This window comes from Dromiciops gliroides, chromosome 2, assembly GCF_019393635.1.
Source record: "Dromiciops gliroides isolate mDroGli1 chromosome 2, mDroGli1.pri, whole genome shotgun sequence".
Taxonomy (NCBI): Eukaryota; Metazoa; Chordata; class Mammalia; order Microbiotheria; family Microbiotheriidae; genus Dromiciops; species Dromiciops gliroides.
Window position 1 is genome coordinate 436,006,305 of NC_057862.1, and position 15,844 is coordinate 436,022,148.

Genomic DNA, 15,844 nt, shown 5'->3' on the forward strand with positions numbered 1-15,844 from the left:
ACGGATGAAGTGAACCTCAAAGGAGGTTGTAGGTATTTTAGATATTTTGTAGGTATTTTGAATGTGATTTCTCTCTCTATTATTTCCTCCTGGATTTTATAATTGCTATGTAGAAATGCTATAGTTTTTTTTGTGTATCCTTCTACCTTACTGAAGCTATTAACTGTCTCATTTAGTTTCTTTGCTGATTCTCTGGTATTTTCTTAGTAAACTATTGGAAGACATATCATGTTAGCAGAGATATTTGATAGCAATGGAGAAAGAAATGGGCCTTTTTTGGTCTTTTGCAATAGGCCAAAAATGAAATGATATTTTAAAAACACTTTGTAAACTTTAAAGCATTATATAAATGCTCTCATTATAATTTTATTACTAATAATAACCATTGTCATTACCAAAAGGATTGGGTATTTTGTGTGTGTGTGTGAGGCAGTTGGGGTTAAGTGACTTGCCCAGGGTCACACAGCTACTAAGTGTCAAGTGTCTGAGGCCGGATTTGAACTCAGGTCCTCCTAAATCCAGGGCCAGTGCTCTATCCACTGCGACACCTAGCTGCCCCTAGGATTGGGTATTTTGATACAATTTTAGACCTAGATCAAAATGCAGCTAAACACAAACTACAGCCTTTTTCACAAACACAATTAATTCTATAAAATGGGGGCCAGTAAGCTCAGTGAATGAGGTAGCTAGGTGACAGTGGGTAGAGTGCCAGAGTTGGGGAAGGAAGACCTGAATTCAGATCCAATCTTACACTTACTAGCTTTGTGACCTTAGACAAGTCACTTAACTTCTGTCTACCTCAATTTCCTCATCTGTAAAACGAGGATAATAACAGCACCTTTTTTCCCAGGGTTTTTATGAGTGTCAAATGAGATAATAATCTCAAAGTGCTTAGCATGGTGCCTGGCACATAATAAGTTCTATATAAATGTTAGTTCTTCTTATTATCATTTTATTATCTATTTCATGGACATAAAGTCTTTAAATGGCCTTTCTAATTCAGACTACATGTGGTTTGTGGTTGGTTCCCGAATACAGAGTTGTGTTTTAGGAAGTTCTGCCCCAGGTCTTGCCATGCTATTGTCCTAATTATGTCATCATTTCTGAAGCCATTGTTCTCTATCGTACTCAAGTATAATCTGCTACAATGACTACAATTTTCAGCTGGGTGCAACAGGATTATTTTCTAGCAGAAGCATGGTCTCTCAATCAGCTTTATTTCTCATTATTTCTTCTTTATATGCTTAATATTTAGTTGTTTGTGTGCCTACAACTTTTAATGGGTAAGAAGTCAATAAATCTGGCCTCCACTTTTTTTTTCTTTTTTGGGGGGCAATGGGGGTTAAGTGACTTGCCCAGGGTCACACAGTGGCTTCCACTTTTGACAGAGCCTGGCTTGATGTTGGAATGTGACCATTTTTTTCATCTTCTCTGCCCCAGCTTGTGATCTGTGGAGTGCTGTCCTTTCATAGGGCTGGTCCAAAACTTTATTGTAATGGTTTCTTAGTGCTTTGAGTTTATGGAAATTAGAAACTTACAAGAATGCCTATTTGGTCATTTTGGGTATTTGAGATTATTTTTTAAGATCTTTGCTTGGTTACCTGCTCTATTGACGTCCAGCCTCATTAAAATGCATTCTCTCGGGGCAGCTAGGTAGTGAAGTGGATAAAAGCACCGGCCCTGGATTCAGGAGACTTGAGTTCAAATCTGGTCCCAGACATGTGACACTTACTAGCTGTGTGACCTTGGGCAAGTCACTTAACCCTCATTGTCCCACAAAAAACCCCAAACAAACAAAAATCCATTTTCTCAAGGATGCTAAATAATGATTTTATACTTCAGGTTTTGTTATTTTCCCCACTTGGCATACCATTTATCCCTACAAAACTTATCCCTTTCTTGAATTCCTCAGTAAGAGATGCTCTGTTTTCTTCTCACAGGGTCCTGGGCCACTTTGAGAAGCCACTGTTCTTGGAACTCTGCAAACACATGGTTTTTGTGCAGTTACATGAAGGAGAGTACATCTTCCGTCCTGGAGATCTTGACAACAGTATTTATGTGGTGCAGGATGGGAGACTGGAAGTTTGCATTCAGGAAAATGTAAGAATGTCAATTGGCCAGTGATGGGTGTACTAAGGATCTCTGATCATAACATTTGTGGTGAGGCCAGAGATTATACAGTTAGAAGTTAGAAAACTTGAGTTTATTTCTATGCTTCAGGCTCCCTATTTTTTTTTTTTTTAAGTGAGGCAATTGGGGTTAAGTGACTTGCCCAGGGTCACACAGCTAGTAAGTGTGTGTTAAGTGTCTGAGGCCGGATTTGAACTCAGGTACTCCTGACTCCAGGGCCGGTGCTCTATCCACTGCGCCACCTAGCTGCCCCCCTATTTTTTTTTTAAACATGTATTTTCTGAGTTACTAACATGTAATATTATTAATATAAGACATAGCCCCTTCCTTCAAGCTATTATTAATGCAAACTTGAGTTTGCAAACTGGTGGGTTTATAATCTATGTGTCATTTAAAGAGATGGATCCAGGGGCAGCTAGGTGGCGAAGTGGATAAAGCACTGGCCCTGAATTTAGGAGGACCTGAGTTCAAATGTGGCTCCAGACGCTTGACACTTACTAGCTGTGTGACCCTAGGAAAGTCATTTATCCCTCATTGCCCCACAAAAAAACCAAAAGAAAACAAAAAATAAAATAAAGAGATGGCTCCTCTGACTTCAGGTGACTATTATAAAGTTTTTCCAGTGGTCTGCGTGGAATGTGCTTCCCTGAATGAACAGATTTATTCCTTAAAAAGCTTATCACGATGTGTGGTTCAGCCTACGTGGAAGTGGCATGTAATTATTACTGAGGGAACATCCCCCATTTTAGCCTAAAGAAACCAGTGTGGTTTCCTGTAAGTATACCAGGTTAGAGCTTCCTTACAAGTGTTCTGACGCTGGTGCTTGCATGCTGCTGATTCCATTTCACTGGAATCAGTTTCTGAGGACCCCATATGAACCTGTTGTGTCCTTTTTTTTTTTTTAGTGAGGCAATTGGGGTTAAGTGACTTGCCCAGGGTCACACAGCTAGTAAGTGTTAAGTGTCTGAGGCCGGATTTGAACTCAGGTACTCCTGACTCCAGGACTGGTGTTCTATCCACTTCGCCACCTAGATGCTCCCTGTTGTGTTCTTAATAGTGATTTCCCCTTAATGACTTAAAGTGATTGGTTCTCTGTCTTGTGGGTGTGAGTCTAGGGACTGTGAAAATGTTGAGCTCAGACAGGCTTTTGCCACAGGTAGGAATGTGACCCACATGGAGCAATGAGGTTTGCTTCTTCATTCTTTTCTGAAATGATTTTAGTCTTTTATATTCAAAGCCAGAAGAACTAGCACAGACTCAGGATCATAGATTTAGAGCAGACCCTCTAGCCAGGCCTGTACATTTCACAGAAGGGTTGAACTGAAGCTTGAATGAAGGCACTTGCCTAAGGTCACATGGCTAATAAGTAGCAGGGCTAGGATTTTTGACTCCAAATTCCACTCCACTGTGCCTCTTCTTATTGTATTTTATATCAGATCTGACCATTTAGATAGGGCTGTGGGTTTGAAGTGTTTACACTGGTCTGTTCTCAGCACCATGTATATAGCACTTACTGTGCCAGGCACTGTGCTAAGCACTTTACAATTATTAACTGGTTTGATCCTCACAAAAGCTTTGGGAGGGAGATACTATTATTATCCCCATTTTACAGATGAAGAAACTGAAACAAACTGAAGTTAGGTGACGCTCTTTGCACTCTGGCACTCCCTGGCCCCTGCCTCACTTTTTGGTGATTACAATAACTAGTAACCTTGGCTAAGGAGTGGGTTCCTGTGCCTCCTTGTCTTGAGCTGTTCTGTTAACAGTGATTTGGAGTGAAAGGATGTGAGTTGGCACCAGAGTTTTGTCTGCTGAGCCAGTCGAGAGCCCTGGTGTAAAAAAAAAGCAAAACTTTTATGCAAAGTCAGTTTTCCAGCAGGTATCTGTATTGGACAGGCTCTACTCTCTCTGCCTTCTGTCTTCAGGATGGTACCGAGATGGTGGTGAAAGAAGTCCTGGCTGGAGACAGTATCCACAGCCTCCTCAGCATCCTGGACGTCATCACTGTAAGTCTTTCTTCCTGGACACCCATCATCCCCATGTCTTCTTCTATGTGTCTCCATCTATCCAGCTTGGAGCCCTCGTTATATTCATGCTACTTGGGCATCTGTGTTGGAGGATGGCGAGGCTTTAAAGTCTACTTCTTAGTCAGTCATCATTCCTCTTAGTCATGGGATGTAAGACGAGTTTAGGAGTAGGACTAACCCTTATTTTCAGAGCAGTAGAAGAGCAGTCACTATCTTGGAATATAGTGTTGGCAGCACATTTAAGCTGTTAGGTATTTGAAATGACAACTATGTTTTTAACCTTCCTATTAGAGGTTACATCTTTACCATCATCCTGAGGTGAGCCCTGAGGGAACTTTCACCTTAATTCCTTAACAGCTTCAAGGTAGTTCTCAGAAGTCATGACAGGCTTGGCAAGAATGTAGTCGAGCAGAGTCCGAAATCACGGGCCAATTTCCATATCATATTGGAATTCATAATGTTGCTCTAAGTTGGGGTTTTCTAATTAGATCCTGATTCTTCTGTAAATTAAAGAATTAATAGACTATATAAATCAGTATTTAAGTGTGTCTTTTGCTAATTTCCTATTTAAAGGCAGTACTTCAGTTTCTCCTTTAGCAGGAATTCAGCTTTGAATTGCCTTTCCAACATTGGTGTTTTTCAGTATCTTTTCCTCTTTTTTGTTTTTGTTTGTTTTTTTGGTGGGGCAATGAGGGTTAAGTGACTTGCCCAGGGTCACACAGCTAGTAAGTGTCAAGTGTCTGAGGTCGAATTTGAACTCAGGTCCTCCTGAATCCAGGACCTGTGCTTTATCCATTGTGCCACCTAACTGCCTCCGGTGTTTTTCAGTATCATAAGGATAGTGACCAGACCTGTGATTGCATTGGTATAAAGAACTCCCAGAGGAAGAAGCTCGCTCTGCCATTGCACATTGGCCCCTTCTCTGCAACTTACTGTCTTAGGGAGTTGTCTAGAGCACTGAGAGGTTAAGGGACTTAACCCTGAGTCACTGAGTCAGAATGTATGATGGTGGAACTTGAATGGAAGCCACCATAATTCTGAGGCCAGCTCTTTATCTTGTGTGTCACACTGCCTGCCTCTCTTCTCTTGTCTCTAATATTTTGATATCATAGTTTTTCATGTTTTTCGTTTACCTTATAATGATGAAACATCTATGTTTTTACGTTGACTTGCTTGCGTTGATGTAGGGAGCTCTTGGTGAGGAAAGTCCTTCTATCAGTGCATTTAGCTAACTGTTTTGCAACTTACAGGCTGCCTTAGGATTCTGGGTGGTTAAGTGATTTATAAAGGGTTAGCCTTTATGCTTCAAAGGTAGGATTTAACCCCAAGTCATATGACATTAAGACTCACCCTTTATTCACTATACCATGCTACCTCTAAATAGTACCAGCAATTCATATATATGTAGTCTCTTAAGTTTTATAAAATATTTTTCTTACAACCTATCTGTGAGGTAGGTATTGTTATTATTAGCATTATTATCCCTGTATTGCAAATGAGACAACTGAGGTTTAGAAAGGTCAAGTGACTAGCTTATCTTCTCAAAGCCAAAGAAACAGAGGTGTCAAGATTTGAAACCAGGTCTTTCCTGACTCAGTCCAGCAGTACTCCATGCTGCCTTTCACCTGGCCTTCTTATGACCACTGGCCTACGATTATAAGAGTTTATTAGCGCTAAGGGGGTGGGGTTTTTTTGTTTTTTGTTTTTGTTTTTTTTTCAGAGAAGGCAAAGCTGAATACTTAATAATAGACAGTTTTAAAATGAACTATCTAAAATTAGAGTAGTTGGTAAAAATCTTGTTGGGGGGTAATTTGGTTTAATACTTGGGACTTGAAATTAAGAGAAAGGGGGATGACAGGCTATGTAGGCTTCTGAATATGTAAAAGGGATATGAAAATGGAGATCTTTTTCCAAATTGCACTTAAGGAACTACATGGAGGCGGTAAAATGGATATATGATAGAAATAGCAACTCCTGCCCAACATGCCCAGTAAGTAGATTCCACAACACAAAGGTAGATTCCAGCCATAATATAGGTTGATAGGTCAGTGAGACCTATGGTTTCTTTGAAATGTTGGAATTCTTTTTTATTGGGAGGTGATAAGAATCAATCTGACAAGCTTTATATCTGAGGTTTACATTCAGATTTCTTGACACTCTTGCTTTGAGAAGGGACTAGACAAAATATTATTGTGGGTCATTTTCTTTCTGGTTTTTGTTTTTTTTTGGTAGGGCAATGAGGGTTAAGTGACTTGCCCAGGGTCACACAGCTAGTAAGTATCAAGTGTCTGAGGTCAGATTTGAACTCAGGTACTCCTGAATCTAGGGCTGGTGCTTTATCCACTGCACCACCTAGCAGCTCCTATTGTGGGTCATTTTAAGCCTGATGTTTACATGATTTTCTAAAGGGTAGAATTTCTAAATTTATTATTTTAGTTATTTTGTTTCCACCCAATATATGGCCTTTGTTTAGACATCTCAGATGGTAATTGTTCTGTTGAGAGTTTTCTATTACACAATTTTCACCTCTCCTTAATGAGCATCTTGTTGATTTTGCTTTCTGCTCAAAGTATCTACCTTGTGTTCACTGTGTCAATAAAGGCTTTGTCTCCTTAAAATGTTTTTGAACTTTAGAGACTACTCCTAGGTTCCCCTGACCCAATAATCTTATTTATCCTACCCCCTAGAGCCAACCATGATATTTGGAGACCTGGTTCACAAGAAGTATTTATCAGGCTATGCTCTCCAGAGAGGACACTCAGATCTGACCTTTCCTTAGAATTTCAAAACCTTGTTTATGCCTTATGTATTTTAACGTTTCACTAGGTGAAAATAAATCACCCATTGCTCACATAGAAGTGATACTATAAAACTAACCATTGATTTTTAGATTTCTTTATTTCACTAATAGAACTCAGTCTAATAGAGGGAAAGTTCATAAATTTGTATTCCTTTGCTGGAAATTATTTTGGTTGGCTGCTGAATACCTTTCAGGCCATCAGTAATTGAATTCAAGTATTACTTGAATTTGGACTAAAGGTGATATAGAATTGCTTTTGTCAAAGAGCCCTAACCAAGTTTTCAGTAATAAAGCAAGGTAGTAAGTTGAGGCCTTGGAGGTAGCATGGAATAATAGATAGTGGGTTGGCTTTGGAGTTAGGTAGAATTGGATTTGAGTCTTGCCTATGGCATAATCAGTACCTCCATAATCCAATTGAAAATTCTCTGTTTAGCATTTAAAGCCCCTCATAACCCAGCTCCCTTCTACCTTTCTTAGTCTTCTTACACCTCATTTCCCACCATGTACTCTTCAGTCCAGTGACATCGGCCTCCTGGCTCCTTCATGAACAAGACACTCCATCTCTTGATTCTGGGCATTCTCTCTGGCTGTCTCCCTTGCCTGGAATGTTCTCCTCCACTCCAACTACCGACCTTCTTGGCTTCCTTTAAGTCTCAACTACAATTTCACCTTCTATAAGAAGCCTTCCCTAACCTCTCTTAATTTCATTGCTTTTGCTTTTCTAATTATTTCCTATTTATCCTATATATAACATGCTTTACACACACACACACACACATGTTTTCTCCCCCATTAGATTGTAAGCCCCTTGAGGGTAGGGACTGTCTTTTGACTCTTTGTATCACCAACGATTGTTATAATACCTGGCACTGCTTAGTAAATGTTGATTAGTAAATGTTGATTGATTGATTGCTTTGTAGGATCTTCATTGCTGTGACCAGAAAAGCAGAGAATTATAAGTTGAAGGGAGTAAGTGGAATTGAGGCAGGCCCCAAAGGGGTAGCACCTAATTTTGAAAATATTTTGTAAAAAGGGGAAAAAAAATGTCTGACCCAAACAGTCAACTTAATGAGTAACCTAAGAAGGGAGTTTATTTTTTGTTGTTCCTATTGTGTCTTTCTTTATGAAACCTCATTTGTTACGAAGAACATAATGGATGATGCTTGACCTGCAATATGAATTGTGCAGTTGGGAGTGGCAGTTATTACACAAGCTCTTAAATTAACTTTGAGCTTTAGTAATCAATCTGTCTGGGACTATTCATTCTCTTCCCAGCCTGTTGTGATGAAGTCTTGTCACAATGTCAGCAGTGATTCCACTTGCTCAGTGATAAGAATAGATCTTTTTCTTAGTGTAGTGGGAGTGGAAAATTTATGGGATGACATTTGAGTGGAAAAATATACTATGTTGTGATTAATTGATCATTTTGAAGGATATCATCCCTTGTCTCATAAAACATTAATGTTTTGGTTGGAGTATTTTTTTCAACCAAAATAATCAATAAATTTGAAAACTAAATATGTGTAAGCTATTTTTTACCAGAGTTTCTATCTAAGGTATTAATGTTATTTTCTTTCCTTCTCTGTCCCCTTTCCTTTATACCATTTTTTTTTCACTCTAGGAAGAGAAGCCAGATTTAGATAGATTTCACTTGTTTCTCAATCATTACCCCACTGGGCTTTTGTGTTTAACTCTGAATCTGTGTTAAAAACTTGATGTTTGTTTTGGGGGTTAAAAGGGGAAAGTAACTGGTGTTTCAGGCTATTTAGAGCCAGCCAAAGAAAAGGATAGGAATCTGGTCCACAGAAATGAATATTCTAAACTCTCTTGCTGGAATTATAATTTTAGTTTGCTAAGTACATTTTCAGTAACCAGTGAGTATTTGTGGACAGTCCAGAGACCCATAAGATTAGAGCATTTTTGTTTTACTATTGTTAAAGAGCAAATGCTTTGAGTAGGGTTTCTGGAATACTTACATGCTCACACAAGACTAATACAAGGAGAGGACAAGTTCTTAACTGGATTAAATTTTGGTCCTTTGGAACTATCAAAGCCCTTGGTAATAGGTTTTATCAGGTAGCTAATGAATCCACTGTGAACTGGCTTCCTGTTTTTCATGAGGTATAGATTGTAGAATCCTTCATTTTCTTCTTAGAAGACAATTTTCCCAGTCTAAGGGGGGTTTTATATATTTTTTTAAAAAGCTCTAGCTAATAGCAAGTGAATAAAAAACATTTGTGAATCTCATTATTTTGATCAGAATTTACACTGAATAAGAACCTATTGTTCAGCTTTCAGTGTTTGCAATTGACAAAGCATTTTGTTTTTGTTTTTGTTTTTGGTGAGGCATGGGGTTAAGTGACTTGCCTGGTGTCACACAGCTAGTAAATTGTCAAGTGTCTGAGGCTGAACTTGAACTCAGGTCCTCCTGACTCCAGGGCCTGTGCTCTATCCACTGTGCCACCTAGCTGCCCTGACAAAGCATTTTAAATAGAGTCCTCTAATAGGAATTTTGTTAACTAGGTTTGGGGAAGAAAAATGTCAAGAGAATTGGGAACCAGCTGGTTTTAGAATGAATTTCCTGTGATGTGACATAATAGAATGTGTTATTAAAATATATTCCAAGGGGAAGCTAGGTAGCACAGTGAATAAAGCACCAGCCCTAGATTCAGGAGGACCCGAGTTCAAATCTGGCCTCAGACACTTGACACTTACTAGCTGTGTGACCTTGGGCAAGCCACTTAACACTCATTGCCCCGCAAAAAGAAATCAAATCAAATCTATTCCAGTTCTGTTTACTAAAGAACCCTTTCCATTTATGTGAACTGTTTGGGCTAATATCTTTGAGTAATTTGCTAGGATGTTTGGTCCTAGCTGTCAAGGAGAAGGAAATGTGGAATTTGCTTGGTTGGCTTTTCTTTGTTTTCTTGGTAACTTCCATTTGAATGATAGAAGCAAAGGCCTGATTGAAAACTCAGTCTAGAGCCCTGACCTCACCTCATTCCCTTAATATACTAATCCTAAGGTCTTTTGACTTCCTCTGGTCCTAGGCTCTCCATTTAGGTTTGACATTTCTTGATTCATGACTCATGCTTTGGAAGAGTGGACTGAAGAGCTTGACCTTGCTAATGTCAATTCTGATTTATCCTTGGCTTGTCCAATCACCTAAAATTTGGGATGTTGATCTAGAGTAAAGGACTGGTGGATGCTTAGAGACCTCCTAACCTCCAGTAGCCCTTCCTCCTCACAGGCATCAGGCCTGGCTTCATGAGCCCCCTTGTGCCACTTGATGGCCTCCCGTTGGACGTGTTGCTAGAGCAGTCCAGAGGAAAGCTGCTTTTCTTTAGTCAGCCAGCATTTATAAGGCACACGCTGTGTTCATTGTACTATGTTTGGAATAAATGACAAAAATGACACTCTTCTAGCCCACAAACAGCTTTTATCATCTTCCCCCCCAAACTTACCTCTCTTCTCAGCTTCTCTGTTTCTCTTGAGGACATCATATTTTTTAGAACCACTCAGGTTTGCAACCTTGGAGCTCCCCACATAGTCAATGAGCCCTTAGACCCATCTACTTTTCTCCACTGATGTGGTTAGCATCCTCATTCAGGTTCTCCTCACTTCTCACAGACTTATATTACAAATGAATGCACAGCATTCATTCATCTCAGTTATTTTAGCTAGGACTGTCATTTTGTTACAGGGCCATGCAGCACCATATAAAACGGTATCTGCCAGGGCAGGGATACCATCTACCATTTTAAGGCTTCCAGCTGCTGCTTTCCTGGGTGTCTTTGAGAAATACCCCGAGACCTTGGTGAGGGTAGTACAGGTAGGTCAAATTTTATGTTCTTTTTTTTCTCCAGTAGCTACTGGAAGGTTGCTCTTCATATCACTCCAAGATTTCCCCCTGTAGGGAACTCCTTTAGAGTGTTTTCAGGTTTGATTAGCAGCTTTGCTGAAAAGTGATACCAGTATATGCTCTATTTTTTCATAATGTTCTCAGAAAAAGAGAGGCCCCAAATCCATTCAGCAGGACTGAATATTGGAGCTATAGGAATACATGGGAGGGGCATGGGAGGGGAATAATTAGGAAGTGGGAGGTGGTTTTAGGAACTTTAGGGAATCATCTGAAGTTTGATTGGCAAATGGTTTAGGAGAGGGGAATGGCAGGAGATGAGATTCTGAGACAGGAATGTTGTGGGTACCTGGAAAAATCTCCATGGACCTTCTGTACACATTTGTCAGGCGTGGACACCTGAGGAATTTTAGACTAATGTTGTTTCTATCCTGTCAGATCATAATGGTGCGGCTGCAGAGGGTGACCTTCCTGGCTCTACACAATTACTTAGGGCTTACCACTGAACTTTTCAACTCTGTAAGTAGAAAAATTCATCCCTTATACAAGATCCCATTCCCCAGCAGAATAATCTCATTACTTATATTTTTTTAATTTAATTTAATTTTTTTGGTGAGGCAGTTGGGGTTAAGTGACTTGCCCAGGATCACACAGCTAGTAAGTGTCAAGTGTCTGAGGCCGGATTTGAACTCAGGTCCTCCTGAATCCAGGGCCAGTGCTTTATCCACTGTGCCACCTATCTGCCCCAATCTTATTACTTCTAAGCCTTGGAAAGATAGTATTTTTTTTAACAAGCCTTGACCTGGGAGAATTATAAATTATGCTTATGTTTGCTCTTTGACTCCTAAGGCTAATTATTAGTTTTTCAAAACTCCTTTTGGTTACTTGAGTGCTTAAATTCTCTTGTATTTTTTGAGATCTGTTATATTTAAAAAATAATAGCTAATCTTTATATAAGGTTTTAAGTTTTGCAAAATGCTTAAATGAATACCTGCCATCATTTGGGGAATGGCTAGACAAACTGAGTACAGTAATGCAATAGGATTTTACTCTACTGTAAGAAATGGAGAATTCAGAGAAGCTTCCTTTTCTCCTTTAAGTGCTCAGTATTTTACTCCACTCTTAACCCTTGTACCATAATTGGAAAGGATAAATATCAATCATTCTTACATGATCCATTGACTGATGATTCTTAAAAGTGAGTTTCAGTTAATCACTTACCTTGTGTAGGCATTGTTTGGTTTAATGATATTTTTGTATTATTACCTGCTATTTCTGTCACCCTAAAATGGATCCCTATGCTTCCACTGTTGCTTCTTATCTCTCATAATAAAGTTTCTGATAATGACAGGTGTAAATGACTGGTATCCTTAGTTAGTAGAGTTGTAGATAAGTAAGATGAAAGTATTTAGTGCCTTAGGTTGGCTTAACACTGCCAATTAGATTTTTTTTTTTTTGCTTTTCTTTTCTTTTTAAAAACTGTATTGATTCATTTTGTTTTGATACAATAGATTACTTTTTTGAAAAAAGATACCTTTTGGGGCAGGGGGCAGTGACGGTTAAGTGACTTGCCCAGGGTCACACAGCTAGTAAGTGTCAAGTGTCTGAGGCAGGATTTGAACTCAGGTACTCCTGAATCCAGGGGCAGTGCTTTATCCACTACGCCACCTAGCTGCCCCCTGTTGTCATTAATTTGATGAAATTGTGGATTGTTTCTATGATTTGTTCTGTGATTCACTCATTCTTTAGGATCTGACTATTAGTTTCCAATTAATTTTTAATCTCTTCTTTTAGAGCCCTTTTACTAAATGTAATTTTCATTGAATTATGGTCTCCAAAGGGTGCATTTAATATTTTTACTTTTCTGCATTTCTTTGTGAGGTATTTATTCCCTAATACGTGATCAGTTTTTGTGAAGGTGCCATGTACAGCTGAGAAAAAAATACTCCTTTCTATTCCCATTCAGTTTTTTCCAAAGGTTTATTGTATTTAATGTTTCTAAAATTCTGTTCATCTCCCTAATTTGCTAGTTTTGGGAGAAAGAAATTGGGGTCCTCTACTAGCATAGTTTTACTGTCTGTTTTCTCCTGTAATTCATTTAGTTTTTCCTTTAAGAATTTGGATGCTGTACCATTTGATGTATGTATATTTAGTATCTTCATTGTTTATGATATCTTATTTTTTATTTTAATTTAATGTTTTTTGGCCAATTGCATGTAAAATAATTTTTAACATTTGTTTTAAAATTTTGAGTTATAAATTCTTTTCCTTGATCCCTCCCTTTCCCCCTCATTGAGAAGGCATGCAATTTGATTTAGGTTATACATGTGCAATCATGTAAAACATTTCCCTATTAGTCATGTTGTATATGAAAACACAGACACCCCCCCAAAAACCACCACCACCACCAACAACAACAACAACAAGAAAAATAAAGAAAAAGTATGCTTCCATCTGCATTCAGACTCCATTAGTTCTTTCTCTGGAGATGGAAAATATTTTTCATCATAAGTTCTATGGTACCTTTTAGCAAATTTGGTTTCCCTGATTATCTCTTTCAATTAGGCCTATTTTTGCTTTTGCCTTGTCTGAGTTCATGATTGCTAAGCCTTCCTTTTTAAGCATAATGAATTCTGCTTCAGCCCCTTGTTCTAACTCTGTGTATGTCTTTCATTTTGAGAGTGTTTGTTATAAACAACATATTGTTTGATTCTAGTTTCTTTTTATTTATTTATTTTTTGGAGGCAATTGGGGTTAAGTGACTTACCCAGGGTCACACAGCTTGTAAGTGTTAAGTGTCTGAGGCCAGATTTGAACTCAGGTCCTTCTGAATCCAGGGCCGGTGCTCTATCCATTGTGACACCTAGCTACCTCTGATTCTAGTTTCTAATCCATTCTGCTGTCTGCTTCCATTTTAAGGGTGAGTTCATTCCATTTACATTCATGGTTATGATTGCTGTGTCTTTCACTCCATTCTCTTTTCTTCTCTTTATACTTCACTATCATTTTTTTTTTTACTCTGTCTCTCCTCAGAAGTCTGTTTTGTTTTTGACTACTGTCTCCCTTTATCTATCCTCTTTCTTATGCTCTTCCCTGCCTTTCTCTCTCTTTTTTAAAATTTTAAAATTTGTTTTTGTTTTTGTTTTTGTGGGGCAATGAGGGTTAAGTGACTTGCCCAGGGTCACACAGCTAGTAAGTGTCAAATGTCTGAGGCTGGATTTGAACTCACATTCTCCTGAATTCAGGGCCAGTGCTTTATCCACTGAGCCATTTAGCTGCCCCCCTGCCTTTCTCTTAGCCCCTTCCCCACTTACTTCCCTCTTAGGTGAGATGGATTTCTTTACTCAACTAAGTGTGTTTGTGTATGTATGTATACATATGTATGTGTGTATGCATATATGTACACACATATTTGTATATACATGCAAACGTGTGTGCATATACATATTATATATATATATATATATATATATATATAGAGAGAGAGAGAGAGAGAGAGAGAGAGAGAGAAAGTCTTTCCTCTTTGAACTAGTTCAGATGAGAATATTCTCTCACTTTTCCCTTCCATTGTAAAAACTCTTCCTTGTATACCTCTTTTATATGAGACAATTTTCCCCATTCTTCCTCACTTTTCCCTCTTCTCCCAGTACATCCCTCTTTCTCAACCTTCCTTTTTTCTTTTGAGATTATCTCAACATAATAGACTCACACTAATGCCCTTTGTCTAAGTAGATTTCTTCTAACTGCCCTAATGATGATAAAGTTCTTGGGGGTTACATGTATCTTTCCATCTGGGACTAGAAACAGTTTAACCTTATTAAGTTCCTTGTGATTTCTCATTCATGTTTACCTTTTTATGCTTCTCTCAAGTTTTGTGTTTGAATGTCAGATTTTCTATTCAAGTCTGGTCTTTTCAGCAGGAATTCCTGTAAGTCTGATATTTCATTAAATATTTATTTTCTCCCTGAAGGATTGTCCTTAATTTGGGGGGTAGGTTATTCTTGGATTTAATCCTACCTCCTTCACTTTCTGGAATATCATATTTCAAGCCCTCTGCCTTTTTTAAATCTTGGTAGTTACTAAAATTTGTGTGATCTTAACTGGCTCCATGTTATTTGAATTTTTTCTTTTAGTCTGCTTATAATATTTTCTCCTTGACTTGTAAGCCCTGGAATTTGGTATGATATTCCTGGCAGTTTTCATTTAGAGATCTCTTTTAGGAGGTGATCAGTGGATTTTTGTTTTGTTTTTTTGTTTTGTTTTTTGCAGGGCAATGAGGGTTAAGTGACTTGCCCAGGGTCACACAGCTAGTAAGTGTCAAGTGTTTGAGGCCAGATTTGAACTCAGGTACTCCTGAATCCAGGGCTGGTGTTTTACCACTGCACCATCTAGCTGCCCCCTGATCAGTGGATTTAAAAAAAAATTTAATTTTAATTTTTAATTGTTGCTTTTAGTGGATTCTTTCAATTTCAGTTTTGTCCTCTGGTTCTAAGATATCTGGGCAATCTTTCTTTATAATTTATTGAAATCTGATGTCCAGGCTCTTAAAAAAATTTTTTTTTCAATCATGGCTTTCAGATAGTCTGTTCATTCTTACATTATCTCTCTTTGATCTATTTTCCAGGTCATTTGTTGTTTGTTTTTTTTGATGAAATATTTCACATTTTCTTGTATTTTTTCCCATTCTTTTGACTTTGTTTTATTGTTTCTTGATGTCTTATGGAGTCATTAGCTTCCACTTGACCAATTCTAATTTTTAAGAAATTATTTTCTATGGTGAGGGTATGTCTTTTACTATTTGGTCAATTCTGGTTTGGGAATTATTTTCTTTAGTATTTTTTGTGCTTTTCTTTCTTTCTTCCTTTCTTTCTCTTTTTCTTTCTTTCTTTCTTTCTTTCTTTCTTTCTTTCTTTCTTTCTTTCTTTCTTTCTTTCTTTCTTTCTTTCTTTCTTTCTTTCTTTCTTTCTTTCTTTCTTTCTTTCTTTCTTTCTTTCTTTCTTTCTTTCTTTCTTTCTTTTACCAAGCTGT

The 15,844-nt window shown here is 38.2% G+C and overlaps 1 protein-coding gene across 7 annotated transcripts in view; it reads left to right on the top strand.

Moving 5' to 3' along the window:
* PNPLA7 (patatin like phospholipase domain containing 7) overlaps positions 1-15,844 on the top strand; it is a 216,071-nt gene that overhangs the window by 15,435 nt on the left and 184,792 nt on the right. For 6 of the 7 annotated variants that reach the window (XM_043982286.1, XM_043982285.1, XM_043982287.1 and 3 more), the window contains 4 exons: positions 1,941-2,100; positions 4,056-4,136; positions 10,661-10,789; positions 11,255-11,335. In XM_043982286.1, the coding sequence (XP_043838221.1) occupies positions 1,941-2,100; positions 4,056-4,136; positions 10,661-10,789; positions 11,255-11,335 (451 nt within the window). The remainder of the gene's footprint in view (positions 1-1,940; positions 2,101-4,055; positions 4,137-10,660; positions 10,790-11,254; positions 11,336-15,844) is intronic. The other variant, XM_043982289.1, reaches the window with a different exon arrangement.